General features: G+C 44.8%; 1 protein-coding gene across 3 annotated transcripts in view; it reads right to left on the bottom strand.

Annotated features, from left to right (window-relative positions):
* The window catches only part of LOC140391472 (integrin alpha-6-like), a 150,917-nt gene that overhangs the window by 49,989 nt on the left and 82,562 nt on the right, over positions 1-18,366 (bottom strand). For all 3 annotated transcript variants that reach the window (XR_011935091.1, XM_072475979.1, XM_072475987.1), the window contains exons 7-9: positions 9,926-10,119; positions 7,809-7,897; positions 1,869-1,996 (exon numbers count right to left, since the gene is read on the bottom strand). Coding sequence is in view for 2 of the 3 variants with exons in the window: in XM_072475979.1 (XP_072332080.1) it covers positions 1,869-1,996; positions 7,809-7,897; positions 9,926-10,119 (411 nt within the window). In the remaining variant the exon portion in view is untranslated. The remainder of the gene's footprint in view (positions 1-1,868; positions 1,997-7,808; positions 7,898-9,925; positions 10,120-18,366) is intronic.

The following is an 18,366-nucleotide window of genomic DNA, read 5'->3' as shown; positions in this document are numbered from 1 at the left end:
GCTATAACCATGAGAGTAAGGGAAGATGATAGCGGTTTAATTGAGAACTCATTAAGAATAATTAACTATAATCATATTAATCATTACTTCAGTGCAACAATAGCTAGGAATCCACTAAGGGTTAATCCAGATAGTACTCTTTAATTTATTTCACATTTTGCAAGTTGCTTGAGGCTACAAGGTCAATGACGTCAACTAGCTAAAAGGCCCCATTGTATGGTTAAAAACTGGACGGCTGTCCAGTACGAGTAATCCCGTTTCTATAGTAACAGCCAGTCTAGGGCTGATAATTTCTTAATGAAAACTGTGTTTTTCTAATTGGCAAGCGATGGAATAGGAAATTGGCACCAATATATTTAAATACATATATCTCTTAAATTGATGGACAGAAAGTTTGGCCGAATTGAGTGCATTATAAATTAGTTAAAGCCAATCAGAAGTAAAAAGAAGGCCAGACCTTAAGATAATAATTTCCTTAAGAATCACTTACCGGGTTGGAAAAACTCATTCCGGAATCACCCTATCTATATTTCTGAAACCTATTTCTTTGCTGCTTGCTTCTGCTAATCGCCATCTTTCTTTTGTTTAAATCGCTTAGTTATGTTATCCTGTGTATTATGATTTGAAGAATTACCACAATCTGTAATTGAATGAAAACTCAACTACTGTATTCACTAAAGACAATCAATCTGACTAGCTGGCTGCAGGGCTGGTCGGAACTTCCTAAGTGTTGTAGTGAAAATAAGGTTACCAGTGGCACAGCTGACAAATAAAGTACAAGTGGACTTTGCCAAAAAGCACAGACTTGACCTTTGTTATTTGGGAACTGAGAATGGATAACAGATATCCAGGGTTCCGAATAGACACAGAGATCCATCAATAGGGTATCACTGGTCATCGATCAATATACAGGCCGTTAGGGCCAGCACAGAGGATTGTTGTATAAAGAAGGAACCATGTCAGCTTTCTGTTTATCTGGCACTCATGCGCAGGATAGGGCAATTGGCATTGCAAACTGGCTTAATATGAATAGAGTAGAAAATCCTTAATATCATGAATTGTTTTGAGGTGGACAGCAGGTCAACATTCTGCAGGCCCTAAATTGTCTGCACAGGATCCTCTGCGCAGAGACTTGGTATTTCCAGGTCCTACCTGAATTGCATCGGAAATCGAAGGCTCGTGGGAATGAGAAGGCTTTAATGCGCACTTACCTGGCCTTGAAAACAGCGCTGAAACACGTGATGGCTGGAGCTGCTTAGGACCTGCATCAAAAGACTCCTTGCAGCCTCGTAGACCCCAGCACAGTCCAAGTCCAGCGGATTCAAGGAGGTCACGTCCATTTTTTACTGCACTGGCTGCCGTAAAGCAGCTTACTTTCAAAGAGCCCAGTGAAATGTGGCAAGTCAAGGAAAAGGTAAAGGTTTAAAGTAAGGGGGGTGGGGGCGTCAGTTCAGTTCTGCAGGATATGATGAATTCTTGTGTGCATGCGCGCGCGTGTGGGGTGGGGGGGTAATTGGGGGTATGTGGACAGTCCCCTGGCGGTATTGGTCTCTGCCTGTACATGTTGCCCAGAAGTTAGTACAAGGATTAATTCCTCTAACTTTTTCCGAATAGCTATTAGTGTAATCCTGGCCAAATCATCAAAAGGTGATTTAAATCATACTTTTGGATGGTTCCCAGTGTTTCACAATTGTCCAGAGGAAGTTAGCACTTCTGGACAATTGCTGTGCAAACTCTTACCTGTAAAGTTCCAAGTGGGATTTCCCAGCGCATCCTTGGAGTATCCCCCAACCCGACGCTGGGCTGTTCATACACTGCCCCATATTCTTAACAATGAGACTGAGTGGTACTATCGAGAAATATCTCACCTGTACATAAAGACTGCATCACTGAGTGATCCAACAGCTAAGTCAGGATATTGGTTTTCATCTATATCCAGGTGGCCTGCAAGAGAGTAGCCAAACAGAGAGGTCCCAAAATCATTCCCATCGAGTACCTGGAAGAAAGGAGAAAATGAGCGGAAAAAAAGGGGTGGAAGGAAGGAAAGGAAGGAGTAAAGCTAGGATTTATTCAGATTCATTACATTTTACTGTTAGATTGCCAACTAATGGACTAAACCAGCAATAACTGATAAATTGGCACCGAAAGCAGAATATGACAAAATGGAGCAGTCCATATCCAAATGTCAGCAAATGACCTTATCTGGGAAAATGCATCTTCTTGCAGTCCTTTTTGCTGCAAAACCAGTCTAGACAATATATAAATCCAGGAATAGCAAAGCAACTGATGCTTCTCATGTGCCATTTCAAAATAGTTTTAAGCTCAAGATCACAATTACCAGAAAAATAAAGATGTGCAAAGTTAGGATTTTTGACAGAAGAACAAACTTTTCAATCTGTGTTACAAGTAAAAAATAGAAGCAGGAGGAGGCCAATCGGCCTTTTGAGCCTGCTCCGCCATTCATTATGATCATGGCTGATCATCAAATTCAATACCCTGATCCCGCTTTCCCCCATATCCCTTGATTCCTTTAGCTTTAAAGAATTTAAATAAAGAATTAGCTTTATCTAATTCTTTCTTGAAATTACACAACATTTTATTTTTGGCCTCATTACATATTCACCACTCTCAGGGTGAAGAAATTTCTCCTCACCTCAGTCCTAAGGATACAAATCAGGTGTGATACCTAGGGCGCTAAATTGGATAGACCTGAAAACATATGCTGAGCAATTAACACACATCTACTGATTGCAATGGATAGATCAAAATGGAGGCCATATCATAAATGGCTAAGATCGTGTAAAAGTTAGAAGCGCACTACTTAAAGCCTGCATTGCTTAAATAGGTGAGGCATTGGGCCTGCAACAGGAGCTGGGAGTCAAGAATAAGGGGAATCTGAAATGGGAAAGAATGAATATTGGCATCAAAGGGAAGAGACTGGGCTGGGTGCAGTGGCGCAAAAGGTTTAATGATCCACACGAATAGTCAAGCTCAATAAATTCTTATATCCTAACTGCATCACCACCGCAAGTTCCCCAAGTCACACATGATCCTTACTTGGAACAACATCACTGTTATTATTCTGTCACTAGGTCAAAATTCTGGAACACTCTGCCTAACAGCACTGTGGATGTACCTACACCCAGGAACTGCAGCGGTTAAAGAAAGAAGTTCACTGCCACCTTCTCAAGGGAAATTAGGGATCAAAACAAATGCTGGCCTTGACTGCGATGCCCACAGCCTGAGCTAAACAAAAAAAGCCTCTGCCACCATTCAAGTCACCCTACCTCCCATCGTTCACATACCCAATAATCTCTATTAATCAGGACTCACACCCAACATTCATATACTTCATCGCACCCTCACACACTTAGCACTGCTGCAAAGCCCACACAAACGAATCTTACAACTGGCAACCACGGCCAGCTATTCAACTACTACAGCAACATCAGTCAAACAGGTTACATCACATTCTCGGACATACTAATTTCTCTTTAGCAGAAGAAGGTGTGACTCAATTGGAGTCAGCACATCCTAACAACATAGGGACATGCAAGGCTGCATGTCCTGACCCCCATGGAGATGGTGGTGTTGACCTCAGCTGTGACAGTCATTAGAGAGACCTTGACCTGTGATGGAGCTGGAAAAATACAGGGCGACGGTATTATCATGCCCAATCCTCTTTCTCAACTTGTACTTCCTCTCATCCTACATTCTCTCGGAACTGCAAGAACCAGACGGTATAAGTACGCGTTATGTACGTCTCTTCCCTCCCTGCATCAAAAATTTATTCTTGTACCTCTTCCCTTTCAGACACTCAAGAGGTCCAACATGACCAGGCATTTGAGAAACACTCAGGAGCGAGTGATGATGAAGACACAGAATCATCACTTGCTTTCATACTCGCACCCACCAGCTCAGGTACGACATGTAACCTCATGTGTAGATTGTGCCTCGAATTGTCCCTGGTTAACTGCTGAGCATGAGGGGCTGCAGCCAAAGCAGATAGCAAGAATAGCACAAACGTCAGTTCACCGCAGGGTGAAGTCAAATAAGAGTGAATGGATTTAACAAAATGCTTGGTGCATTGGAGGTTTTCTCTGGAAAGCATGTGATCCATGTTGAGGAACAAGGAGTCCAGTAACAACTTGCACAGGGCTTTGTGTACAGCCTGGAGCCTATCATTTCCAGCATGGAAATGCATCCAACTTGCTGCGTACACTTGTGGGCCCATGATGCAGCATTTGATGCTGCAGTTTCCACGGAGGCACACTTACGGGCCATGGTTGCCGTTGGCTGGAACAGCATTTATTACACATCCTTAATTGCCCTCCATTTCAGAGGAAATTTGAGAGTCAACCACACTGCTGTGGGTCTGGAGTCACATGTAGGCCAGACTGGGTATGGACACGTCAGATTTCCTTCCCTAAAAGACATTAGTGAACCAGGTGGATTTTTACGACAATTGACAATGGTTTCATGGTCATCATTACATTTTCATTCATTTGTTCTCCAAAGCCAGTTACTCTGCCAATGTCCATGCCACTGCCTGCCAGCCCAGATAGCTGATACCATGTTGAAATTACTGTCTGAAGTTGGGCTAGTCCTAGAGCTGCTCACGGTCACCCTGCATCATCATCTACAATTTCCTTCACTAACAGTCAACAGCCTTCCAACAACCGTGTTGCAGCTACTAGGGCAGTACTGTGCAACAGCACTCGACCAGTCAATGGAAGACAGACACTAAGGACACAAGGATGATGAGCTGATTTTTTATGTTGATTTTGCTATATATTTGACTTGAGATGTTTATATTGAGGTGGCTTTCATTTTTGCACTGTGACCAAGTCAATCTTGCGATGGTCAGTGAGAGAGGAAACACGAGACGTGAGACTGTTTGTGACCGAGGAACTGAGAGTTTACCCGGACTGGTATCATTCTGATAAACCTTTCAAGCCAGAAAGCGGTTATCTAGGTTGATGCCACCCTTCCCTCTTCCTCCTCCTGTTCCTTAACTCCTCATCATATTGCTGGTGGTATGTGCTTCATGCAGATCACCATAAATCCTGATACCCACTTGCCAAACCCGACATGGTTGCTCCAGAAGGGTCCAGGCAGCGAGAGTGCTGTTTTAGTGCAGCTGTTGTCTGCTCTATCACATATTGTATGAAAGCATGACTTTGATTGTACACATGCTACTCCTGCATGCATGGGTTGAATCCTGGAGTAATCAGCCATGTCGTCAGTTGGTGCACCTGTAGCTATCATTGGTTTTGTGGTGCAAATGCAGATGGTACAGCAGACCTCAACAGAACAAAGGCATCATGACGGCTGCTAGGATACAGGGCATTGATTTGCATGATTCGCTATGGTCACACACCAGTTGGATGTTCAGGGATGGAAATCATTTTCGGTTTCAGTGTCTGATAGAATTGACACATGGCACCCACAAAGTGACGTGTGTGCACTCAATGGCATCACGGGGAGGCCTGCAATTCTGTCAAAGCCATGAACTCGGTTCACCTGCTATTCTCAGGCAAGAGAGAATGAAAGCTCATTGCTTCTCTTCAAACCGGGAGCCTCAGCAATTAACCTGAAAATTGTGGATTCTGCTTTTAAAAAGTACCAAACATGTTCAGTTGTGCAAGTTTGAGGGAATTTGAGCTCCAAAATGGCACTGCCGACATCAAATCCACATTACATCATGATCTGCCTTCTCTGTGTGCTGCCAGTGCTGGCTCACAGCGAGTGTTAATGGCTGTGTCAATGAGGTCTGACATGCAAACGCCACTTTGGAGCTCTATGGGCACTTGTAAAGCTCCAAAGACAGGCGATGAGGAGCCTAATCTTTTGCCTCCAGCATATATCTTGTCACATTTCTAGACTAATACACTACTTTAAAAAAAAATTCAACATCACCAGTCGCTCCTGCAAACAATCTTTGTATCCCCAAAGATCCAAAGTGTAGCTTTTGCTGCCCAATTTCAATTAACACTGAGATCTAGGGATAACTGCACATTGGCTCCTGGAATGTATTACATGCACCACCTATCACTGCCCCTCCCACTATCCCTTGGAAAGTGGGCAATAAACATTCTTACCAATCTGATCACAGACTTCAGGACCCTGATGCCAGGACCAAATATGGGTACTGAGCCTAACTTGCCAGCAACAAAACATGCTGAGGGATATTCCCAGAGAGGACCACCTAATCAAACGCTGCCAGGTTTATTATCCAATTTGTGACAGCAGGCAGACCTCTTGATATTGCTGGCCAAATCAGAGGGCCAGCAACTTCACCAGAAGAGGTGGGCACAGCTGAGGCAGGCCTACACCATTAGGATGGCTCGCCATGGAGGGGCAAAATAAAATTTCAGATGGCCAAGTAGGCAGGCCTTTGGAAAACCTCTCGGATGACTCTTGGGGGCCACGGGGAATGCCTTGCCTGCCCATGGCCCCTTCTTTGGAGGATAGTATCCTTGACTTTGATGGTCCTGGTTATGTTGCAAAGGGGTCGCCTCCGTTAATCTGGTGGCCTCCCCATGCAGCAGTATTCATCATCAGTGGGCTGGTAGAATTGGCCCGATTTGGAGCTTCATGCATGCAAATTGGTTAATTGCCTCTGTTAGTGGGCAAGTGGCTCTGTCTCGTAGCCCACTGCTGTCACTTGTGGTGGGATACGTATACGTCAGGGATGCAATCCCGACGTAGCACCCAGTTATTTTCTGGACCCTCTGCCCTGCCTCCTAGACCCCAGGGCCAAGAAACGTCTGCCCCCAGATTTTGAACCTAAATTTGTTTTATTTACAAAAGACAAATGAACAATTTAAAAAATGCATTTCTTAATACACAAAATAATAAAACCACCACTAGATCTCTCTAAATATTGTAGGCAATTTTGACTTTGTTCTATAGTAAAAGCAATGGAGATAACAAAAATTGGGAGATATAAAATAGGCTAGCAATTTTATTTACTGTATTATACAATCAAAATAACCCCCAGTGACTTCAAAATACCAGCTCATTTCTTAACATATAAAATAGGCTACCATTTGAAATCTAGTGCAACCATTTTGGCTGATTTGCCTGGTAACTTTAGAACACTGGCAATACGCGACTCACTCATGACACCCAATATAATTCTCCAATCAACCTTCCCGTACCAGCCTCCCCGAACAGGCACCGGAATGTGGCGACGAGGGGCTTTTCACAGTAACTTCATTGAAGCCTACTTGTGACAATAAATATGGCGGGAGTCAATGAATGAGCCTGTCCCATCTCAAAAGCTCTTAAATATAGTTGTCAACCCAGGTTGATATTGGAGTCTTTGTTGTGCATCAAAATGGCAATAGGACCACCTCTGTAGTTCTACTGAATGAGATTGTGCACCATTGCATTAGATTAAAGTTACCCTTGAATAATCAAAAGAATAGTCAATCTTTGACAATGTAAAAAAACTTTGCAATGGTAAGCAACTCGCTGGTCAATTCAAAACTAACTCCTCAAACAATAACCTGTCTCTTTGGCTGTGAGACCTCGCTCATTACAAAATGCTTGCTGCCAAATCACCTGGACTTGACTATCGGCTTTGCTGTTGTAAAAAACGCCGTGTGACCTCGTATTTTGTACTGTTAGAAATTACGCCTGGAAGAAATAACACGCAAGCGAAAACTTTAACTAAAAGAACATGTTTGTCACAATATTGTTGTACAATTCCCAAAGCTAGATTTCAAATGGCTTTTCCTACCTGTAGCATTACATACATACTACAAAACATCTGCAAACCTGAACCTTTGGGATAGTTTTACCTGAGAAGGTGTTGTATTTATCCCTGAACTAGATCCATGGTATATGAAAACTTTGCCTTTGCCATCATAAGGTGCTCCAACAGCAATATCTAAAGTTGGATACAAAGAGTCAGTAAATATTTTACAAATACAGATCAATAATAACACATAGCAGATATTAATTGGCACAGCTCACGGTGAATTGAAAGATATGTTGTTCTACAAAAATAATAGTTTTTACATGTAGTGGATAATATCAGTGGATATCAGTGGATTAGTGGATAAAATGGCTGGCTTTTAAAGCAGACCAAGGCAGGCCAGCAGCATGGTTCAATTCCCGTACCAGCCTCCCCGAATAGGCGCCGGAATGTGGCGACTAGGGGCTTTTCACAGTAACTTCATTTGAAGCCTACTTGTGACAATAAGCGATTTTCATTTTATATCAGGGCACGGATACGTTAAGGAGTTCAATTTTTACTGCGGTTTTAAAATCTGCTCCTGTTATTTTATGAGAACTGTCAATGATTAGTCTTTGCCTTATCGATTTAAAACTGATAAGGGATAAATGATTGCGTTAGTGTGTATGGCTTTAAATTTTCATGCATCATCTGGTGCTCTCCGCCTGTAAAGTTGGGAGATAGTATAGCAGAATACCCAGGAATAGCCTGGGATCAAAAGCACTGAGTCGAAGGTTCTGTGTTTCCAAAGGTTCTGTATGGGGCAGAAACTCTGTCCATGCCAATTAAGCGTGTTTGTATCAAAAGATGGGAACTACATAGCCCGGAGGTTCCTTGGTCCCAGTCTAAGAACCGGCATAACAACACCGGGTGATAAGAAGCAATGCCCGAGGGACCAGGCAAGAGATTGAGTCAGAGTCACTGAAGATTTTGAAGTTTTTTACATTTTTTGGTCCATTGGTCAACTCCAGCTGTCTTTGGTTCATTGTGGGCTGTGCGTGTTGGCAAGACATCTTGCCAGAGCCACATGTTCATTCCATTCCATTTTTCCTAGCAGGCTTAAACACATTCCTTTGTGCCAGTTCGGAATATTTGAAGTGAAGAACTTTCCCTGACCCTGCAAACTCTGGTGGGTCAGCTGCAGATGGAGTGAACACTTGTAGCAGTAAGTTAGCCCTGTCGATATTTTTTATTTAAATTAATTGATTTTTGTTTTGAAAGTGCCCAATTCTTTTTTTTTCCAAATTAAGAGGCAATTTAGCATGGCAAATCCACCTACCCTGAATATCTTTGGGTTATGGGGGTGAGACCCACGCAGACACGGGGAGAATGTGCAAACTCCACACGGATAGTAACCCGGGTCCTCGGCGCAGTGAGCCAGCAGCGCTAACCACTGTGCCACCGTGCCGACCAGCCCTGTGGATTTTAAGCCTCGTGTCATGGCCTGGATACCATTGTGCGGTTTAGCTGCATTGCAGGCAATCCCACATTTTGGTAGGATTGTCTTTCAGTGCTAGAGTAGATTTTCATCTTTATCAAAAGGACAGTAATCTGATTTATGGACTGTACAGAGAAGCAACCTCATTTTCAAATTAATGGAATTAAAATTTGGCAGGTTCTCTAAAGAGCATGCAATGCAATTGGCCAGGTCATTGCCCAGACAATTATTCTCTCACAATAATGTGTCTTCTGAAGTTTATACAGAATGTATAATAGTGTATTTAGAATTTGAACACTACTAAATATGTAATCAGTAATCGGACTCCTCCACAATAAATACTTACGACTTTTTATTTACAAAAATACTCGGTATTTAACGTAATAATGCTTTTGATATTCGCCCTCTATGCTTTCTTCAAAAAACGTTCAAACACGGAATATTGTGAGATCATGAAATAGAAAAAATTCCTGTGTTTTGTTTGTCATAAATACTTCAGGTACAATTGGAGAAATTGTTCATGTTACAGGACCTGCCTTCTGGGTACAAATTTCAAGTCAAAGCCCAGGCTTTTTGGAAAGGTTTCAAGCTTTATATGCATCATCAAGTTATCGACATTTGTTTACATCAAAATAGAAAGCACAGAAGTTTTAAACACAAACTTTTTTTTCTCTCTCCTCTCCCTCCCCCCCCCCCCCCCCGCAAACTCCAAACCACAGAGTGTACAACAATTACAATCTTACCTGGGTACCCATCCTGGTTAATGTCATCTATATTGGCAACAGCCAGTCCAAACATGGAGTCCTTGCTCCCATTTAAACGAATGGCCGATGCTTTATTCCAGTTTCCTTCAGGATTAATGTAAACATATGCAGCACCACCAATTTCTGCTTGTTTGTCAAAGAACTGGGGAGCTCCAACCACAAGATCCAACCAGCTAGAAAAAAGAAATTCTCAGTTAAAGAGCAGAAACCAAATGCAGACATTTTTGACAATTAATCGAACACATCATCATCCAAATGCACACATTTATACAAGCTGAATTTAACGGGCATCACACTTTTCCTGTTACATATTCCAGCCTGTGCTATTGCTGCAGTTAGTTGCTGTCACGCAGTGACAATAAAACACAGTGGAGACAACTGCATGATGGAGGGGTGAATAATCAGAATTTATCCTGACACCTAAATTAGAAATAACCTATTTTCAATAAATAGGCGGCACGGTGACACAGTGGTTAGTACTGCTGCCTCACTGCTCCAGTGTTCCGGGTTCAATTCCCACCTCAAGTGACTGTCTGTGTGGAGTTTGCACTTTCTCCCAGTGTCTGTGTGCGATTTCTCCGGGTGCTCCGGTTTCCTCCCCCAGTCCAAATATGTACCGTGTAGGTGAATTGGCCATGCTAAATTGCCCCTTCAGTGTCAAAAACGTTTGGTGGGGTTACTGGGTTGCGGGGATGGGGTGGAGGTATGGGCTTGGGTGGGGTGCTCTTTCCATTGGCCGGTGCAGACCCGATGGGCTGAATGGTCTCCTTCCGCACTGTAAATTCTATGATCTAGTCTATGAAAACTCTGGACTACAAAATTTAAGACAATAAACACATGGTACAGGACATCATTCAGCAGCCCCGTCCCGCCCGACTTGCCTGTGCCAGTGGTCGGGCCCAGGGAGTCTTTGTCCATAAGAGGTGGGGGCTTGGGAACCCCAGAATAGGTAGGTTGGGTGAAGTGGGAGGTGTCAAGAGATCATGCTGCCTTTCAAAATGGTGTCCCGATCCGCAAGTAGTCTTCCTGCACTGGTGAACGGAGTACGCCAGCGCAGGAAATGACTTAAAGTGTGGCCTCGATAGGGAGCGCTTGCCGAGGCCAAAAAAATGGCAAAGTACTGTTGAATGGCGCTGAGAATTAGGGCAGCACGGTAGCACAAGTGACTAGCACTGTGGTTTCACAGCGCCAGGGTCCCAAGTTCGACTCCCCGCTGGGTCACCGTCTGTGCGGAGTCTGCACATTCTCCCAGTGTCTGCGTGGGTTTCCTCCGGGTGCTCCGGTTTCCTCCCACAGTCCAAAGACGGGCAGGTTAGGTGGATTGATACCAACCTTTGCCGAAACCCCCAGCACTTCCTTGTGCCGTATCCCTGCTTCCACAACCTGCCCTGGTAACGCGTTCCAGGCACTCGCCACCCTCTGCGTAAAAACCTGGCTCGCACATCTCCTCTGGAAACGCTATAGTTCGAGTACTTTAGATGGGTCCGTTTTTGTCCAATGTGTGCAGGAGAGTTTCCTGACACAGTATGTAGATAGGCCAACGAGAGGCGAGGCCATACTGGATTTGGTACTGGGTAATGAACCAAGACAGGTGTTAGATTTGGAGGTAGGTGAGCACTTTGGTGATAGTGACCACAATTCGATTAAGTTTACTTTAGTGATGGAAAGGGATAGGTATATACCGCAGGGCAAGAGCTATATCTGGGGGAAAGGCAATTATGATGCGATGAGGCAAGACTTAGGATGCATCGGATGGAGAGGAAAACTGCAGGGGATGTGGATCTTGTTCAAGGAACAGCTACTGCGTGTTCTTGATAAGTATGTCAGGCAGGGAGGAAGTGGTCGAGCAAGGAAACCGTGGTTTACTAAAGCAGTCGAAACACTTGTTCAGAGGAAGGAGGCTTATGTAAAGATGAGACATGAAGGTTCAGTTAGGGTGCTCGGGAGTTACAAGTTAGCTAGGAAGGACCTAAAGAGAGAGCTAAGAAGAGCCAGGAGGGGACATGAGAAGTCTTTGGCAGGTAGGATCAAGGATAACCCAAAAGTTTTCTATAGATATGTCAGGGATAAAAGAATGACCAGGGTAAGAGTAGGGCCAGTCAAGGACAGTAGTGGGAAGTTGTGCTTGGAGTCAGAGGAGATAGGAGAGGTGCTAAATGAATATTTTTCGTCAGTATTCACACAGGAAAAAGACAATGCTGTCGAGGAGAATACTGAGATTCAGGCTACTAGACTAGAAGGGCTTGAGGTTCATAAGGAGGAGGTGTTAGCAATTCTGGAAAGTGTGAAAATAGATAAGTCCCCTGGGCCGGATGGGATTTATCCTAGGATTCTCTGGGAAGCTAGGGAGGAGATTGCTGAGCCTTTGGCTCTGATCTTTAAGTCATCTTTGTCTACAGGAATAGTGCCAGAAGACTGGAGGATAGCAAATGTTGTCCACTTGCTCAAGAAGGGGAGTAGAGACAACCCCGGTAACTATAGACCAGTGAGCCTTACTTCTGTTGTGGGCAAAATCTTGGAAAGGTTTATAAGAGATAGGATGTATAATCATCTGGAAAGGAATCATTTGATTAGAGATAGTCAACACGGTTTTGTGAAGGGTAGGTCGTGCCTCACAAACCTTATTGAGTTCTTTGAGAAGGTAACCAAACCAATGGATGAGGGTAAAGCAGTTGATGTGTTGTATATGGATTTCAGTAAAGCGTTTGATAAGGTTTCCCACGGTAGGCTACTACAGAAAATACGGAGGCATAGGATTCAGGGTAATTTAGCAGTTTGGATCAGAAATTGGCTAGCTGGAAGAAGATAAAGGGTGGTGGTTGATGGGAAATGTTCAGGCTGGAGTCCAGTTACTAGTGGTGTACCACAAGGATCTGTTTTGGGCCACTGCTGTTTGTCATTTTTATAAATGACCTGGAGGAGGGCGTAGAAGGATGGGTGAGTAAATTTGCAGATGACACTAAAGTCGGTGGAGTTGTGGACAGTGCGGAAAGATGTTACAAGTTACAGAGGGACATAGATAAGCAGCAGAGCTGGGCTGAGAAGTGGCAAATGGAATTTAATGCAGAAAACTGTGAGGTGATTCATTTTGGAAGGAATAACAGGAAGACAGTGTACTGGGCTAATGGTAAGATTCTTGTCAGTGTGGATGAGCAGAGATCTCGGTGTCCATGTACATAGATCCCTGAAAGTTGCCCCCCATGTTGAGAGGGTTGTTAAGAAGGTGTACGGTGTGTTAGCTTTTATTGGTAGAGGGATTGAGTTTAGGAGCCATGAGGTCATGTTGCAGCTATACAACACTCTGGTGCGGCCGCATTTGGAGTATTGCATGCAATTCTGGTCGCCGCATTATAGGAAGGATGTGGAAGCATTGGAAAGGGTGCAGAGGAGATTTACCAGAATGTTGCCTGGTATGGAGGGAAGATCTTATGAGGAAAGGCTGAGGGACTTGACTTTTCGTTAGAGAGAAGAAGGTTAAGAGGTGACTTAATTGAGGCATACAAGATGATCAGAGGATTGGATAGGGTGGACAGTGAGAGCCTTTTTCCTCGGATGGTGATGTCTAGCACGAGGGGACATAGCTTTAAATTGAGGGGAGAAAGATATAAGACAGATGTCAGAGGTAGGTTCTTTACTCAGAGAGTAGTAAGGGCGTGGAATGCCCTGCCTGCAACAGTAGTGGACTCGCCAACACTAAGGGCATTCAAATGGTAATTGGTAGACATATGGACGATAAGGGAATAGTGTAGATGGGCTTTAGAGTGGTTTCACAGGTCGGCGCAACAGAGGGCCGAAGGGCTTGTACTGCGCTGTAATGTTCTAAACTTTGCCCCACAGACCTTAAAACCTATGTCCCTCACTTTGCATATCTTGGGAAGCTATTAATCCCATAAAACTGACAGTGGTGCCCCAATGAATCCAATGTGCTAGCTCAGCCTATGGAAAATAAATTGACTTTGTTTGAAAATCGCTATACCATTACAACAATGAGTGCACTTCAAAAGTACTTCATCGACTGTTAAACATCTTGGAATGCTGGGGCTTTTAAAAGGCAGTATATAAACAATCCTTGTGTCTGCTGTGGCAAATAGTATTCTAAAGTATCAACATTTATCTGCGGTAGGGGATTTTATTGTGGGTGGTGCTGTGATTAATATTGATAATGTAGGAACGTCCTGATCTGGTAATATTACCTCAACACACAACATTGGAATGTATTTTCCCATTTAAAATCAGCATCTGTGTCAACATGCAATTCTACACCAAAGACACTAGAGGGCACTTTAGCATGGTATCTCAAATTGAAGATACAAGGCAACCGGGTAAATTGTATTTATTGATTTCTTACATTAAACTACATACAATATGAACTTTTATTTTTAAAATTTTAATTCTTTGCAATTAATATAATGGCTACAGTACAAAAGGAAACCATTTGTCACATGCGAGTTGGAGTTCTTCAGAAACAACCCAGTTCAAGCCCCCAACAACACCTGGCAAACCCCCTTCAGAAAATTCTCTTGTTCTCTTTTGAAACCCATGATTTAACTCTGCGTCCACCACACTCTTGACTGGACATTTCATCCCGACTGCAAGCTTTGTGAAAATAATTTTCCTCGTGTCACCTCTGCTTCTTTTGCCAATGTGAACAGTTTCTCCGTATCTATCCAGACTCCTCATGACTTTGAACACCTTCGCTAAACGCAGCTCCAACTTCTCCAATTGTTCCACATTGCTGAGGCCATTCAATCTTGGAACCATTCTCCTAAATCTCTTCCACAACCGCAGGGTGCCCAATTGGCACTGGGTGCCAGGTCCATGAAGAAGATGTGAAGAGGGGTTATGAAGGGGCGTCATGAAGGTTGGGGGGGTTCCTGAAAGGAGGGGGCCTCCGCGTGTGTGCTCACCTGGGAGATGGGGTAATGCCCATGCCATGTTTGCGGGGGTGGCATTATCCGTGGGTGAGGGGTGTGGGAGATCCGCAAGCCCACTTAGACATCAGGGCATCCTTTCAAAATGGTGTCCCGATCTTTAAGAAGACGGTTTCGTTGGAGAGTTCAGGTCCCCACTGATGAAAACATTTTCTGATTGTGCGCTAGACGGGAGAGAAACTCCCCAAGTCCAACCCTAATTTGGTCCACTCAGCAAGGCCTTGTGGACTTCTCGTCACAACTGAAGGTTCGCCAGCCCGATTCGCCGGGACTACGCTCGCCAGCCCCGCAGACTGTGGTGATGTGCATCAATGTAAATACATGTAGGCTAGCTAGACACCAGAGAGAGCACCAAAGACATCACGCACACACACTCAACCAATAGATCAGTTAGATAGGACACGACCAATGGACATTCACGATACACACACAGAGGTGACACGACCACAGGAGGGCATTACACCAACCCAATAATTAAAGGACACAACACACATGATCTGCCTCTTTCCAGTGGAGACAGTCAGTGAGTACAGACAGAGGGTTGATTCAATATTACACCCACCACATGGATTGCAGCAACTGGTTAGTCAGTCTGGGTAGCTATAGCAGGATTAGCAGTAGTGTCGAACCCGAGTAATAGAAGTGTAAATAGTTTAATAAACGTGTTGAAGTTATCTCCACATCTGAACCTTCCTTTGTCAAGTGCACCACAAGGAAGCCGCTTATGTTATACCTAGACCATAACAAATCATGGTACCAGGAGTGAACTGTTTCAATCCATACAGCCATACCTCAGCATACAGTGACAACTAGCAACGATACCCAGGCAAGATGTTCAAGATCCGGGTTCCGCAGCAGCTCCAGTGCCACGGCGATCTCCGCGAAAACTGGCGGGTATTCCGGCAAATGTTTGAAATCTTCCTGGTAGCAGCCGACCTACAAGACGTGGCCGATGCTTAAAAGACAGAGCTTCTGCTCACCATCGCCGGTGCCATTGCAGAAGAAATCTTTTTAAAATTCAAGTTCTCCAAGGGGCAAATCAGGAGCGACTTCCAGGCAGTCCTGGACAAATTCGGCAAATACTGTGAGGAAAACACACTCCAACCAGCAAGAAAAGGTAAGAGAAGTGCCAGTACTCACCACGAGGCCGAGATACCGGAGCAGAGAACAATTTGATCGGTGGCCATCTTTCTAAAGGGACTGCACTTGCGCAGTTGTGCGAGAAACGCACAGAATGGGAAGGCCACTTTGCGCATGCGTGACACGTCGCGCATGCGCAATCACGAAAACGACCCATGGTACAGGAACAGCGATTTGCACATGCGCAAACGCGTCCTACGTATGGTGTCACATGCGTCATGATGTCAGAGGTCCCGGACCATGCCCATTTAAAGGGGAAACGTCCCAAATTAAAGAAAAAATCTTTTAAAGCCGTAAAACAATCTTCCTTCACCTGGAATGACAGCACAATGCCTCAAATTGAACCAGGAAATGAAATTAACCTCCGAAGAACCTTACAACAAGCAGTTACCTACGCCCAAACCGATGATTCTGACCTTGAATACTTCGAAACCGACCTTTACATTTTCTCTGGACCACGCGAGCACAATGCCAGCTCCAACACAAAACGTGATGATGTGGTCTTGGAAGACAACGACTCAGACAAACCTTTCACCTTGGGAGTCTACCCCAGTACCAAATTTGATCCGCAACTAGACGTGTTGCACATTAACGACCCCGACGACGAGTTCTTCGGATTTGAGGATCTTCAGCCCAGCAGGTATGACATCCCGACTCGTGAGTGCAGGATGATGCTGCAGCCTGACACCAAAGAGTCAAAGAGCGATACAAGCCCACAGAGAGCGGCCTGCTGCCACACAGAGCATGGTCCACACACCGCTCAGGGTTCCCGACTCTATGAAAGAAAACATGCAAGACTCCAGAGCGCAGTCCTTGCATGAACAAGAAGTGACTCGTGTCACAAGCCTCCACAGCGAGCTCGTGGATATACTCCACGATAGAAGAAACGCAAGACTCCAGAGCGCAGTCCTTGCACACACAAGACGTGACTCCAGTGTCACATACCTCCACAGCGAGCTAGTGGACAGCCTCCATGATAGAAGCAACGCAAGAATCCGATGCGCAGTCCTTGCAGGAACAAGACCATGAGGGTGTAGCAACCTCCTCTGACCAACTAGCGGCAGACGATGCAAGTCTGCCATGCTCAAGTAAACAGCAAGAAGACTATGAGAGTCTACCACGCTCCAGTACACAGCAGGACGACCATGTCGGTCTATCATGCTACAGTGAAGAACAAAGCGACGATGACAGTCCAAGCCCAAATGAGGGACAACAGCAAGACAATGACAGTCCGCCCACATTGTTTGCGCTACCAGATGAAGACTCTGACAATTTACCCAACCCAAATGAACAACAAGCAGCTGCTGAGGATCTACCCACGGTATGTGAGACGCGTGACGACAGCATCCCACTTCCCATGCAAGATGTGCAAAGTGACAGACCTCAGCTAGTGTGTACAGAGGCACTCGACGATCACTGTGAGACCACTGGTGACTCCGGTGACACCATGATACTTCCACCCTCATTCGCTCGAACCTCTCCACAAGTCAATGCATTCCTGCATGTTCCGACTCCAGATGTGCAGCTTCAAGAAATCTCAGCTGACTCCAGTGAACCTGCTAAGACTCCGGATGGGGAGCATCAACAAACCAACACTGACTCGGTTAAAACAGACCAGACTCCAGATGGGGAGCAATCAAACGCCGACTCTGATTCACGTAAGCCGGGCTTTACTCCAGACAGGGAGTGCCGCAACCTCAGTGATGACATGCTCAGGGTGACAGCAGATGCCACAACGACAGGAGATGGATCACTTAACAATTACACTGGGTGAGTAATAACAAGCAGCGACTACAGTCCAAGAGGAATACACCAATATTCACCACAGCTATATCCACACATTTTGTTTCCACACCATCAGTGCAGCCAATGACAGCTCATGCTGGACAAACCCAGTATTCAGGCATGCAGCAGCCTATGCAGCATATTCTCAAACAGGCCAGCACTACGGATTGCCCACTAATGGAATCAAGACCGAAGGAGGACTACCGCAAGCGCAATCTGCACTACAGACTGGATGCCTTAGTTGCAGCCCAGGATTTGCTGCACCCCAGCCTGGCCAGACGGCATATTCCTATCAGATGCAAGGTTCTAGTTTCACACCATCACCAGGTATTTATGCGAGCAGCAATTCTGTTTCCAATTCGACAAACTTCAATGGTCCTCAGCAGGATCACCCTACCAGCACAGCATGTGACCAGAACCAGCATGTACAGTCTTATCCAACTTCACCATATGGCACATCCATGACTTCGAATGATACTGTTGATGATACCTCTTCAACATCAACACCTTATCAGTTACAAGATGCCATCCGACAGCACCATCACAAACATCGAAAATGAAAGG

This window comes from Scyliorhinus torazame, chromosome 2 (assembly GCF_047496885.1).
Source record: "Scyliorhinus torazame isolate Kashiwa2021f chromosome 2, sScyTor2.1, whole genome shotgun sequence".
Classification (NCBI taxonomy): domain Eukaryota; kingdom Metazoa; phylum Chordata; class Chondrichthyes; order Carcharhiniformes; family Scyliorhinidae; genus Scyliorhinus; species Scyliorhinus torazame.
This window is presented reverse-complemented; position numbering and strand designations above follow the sequence as displayed.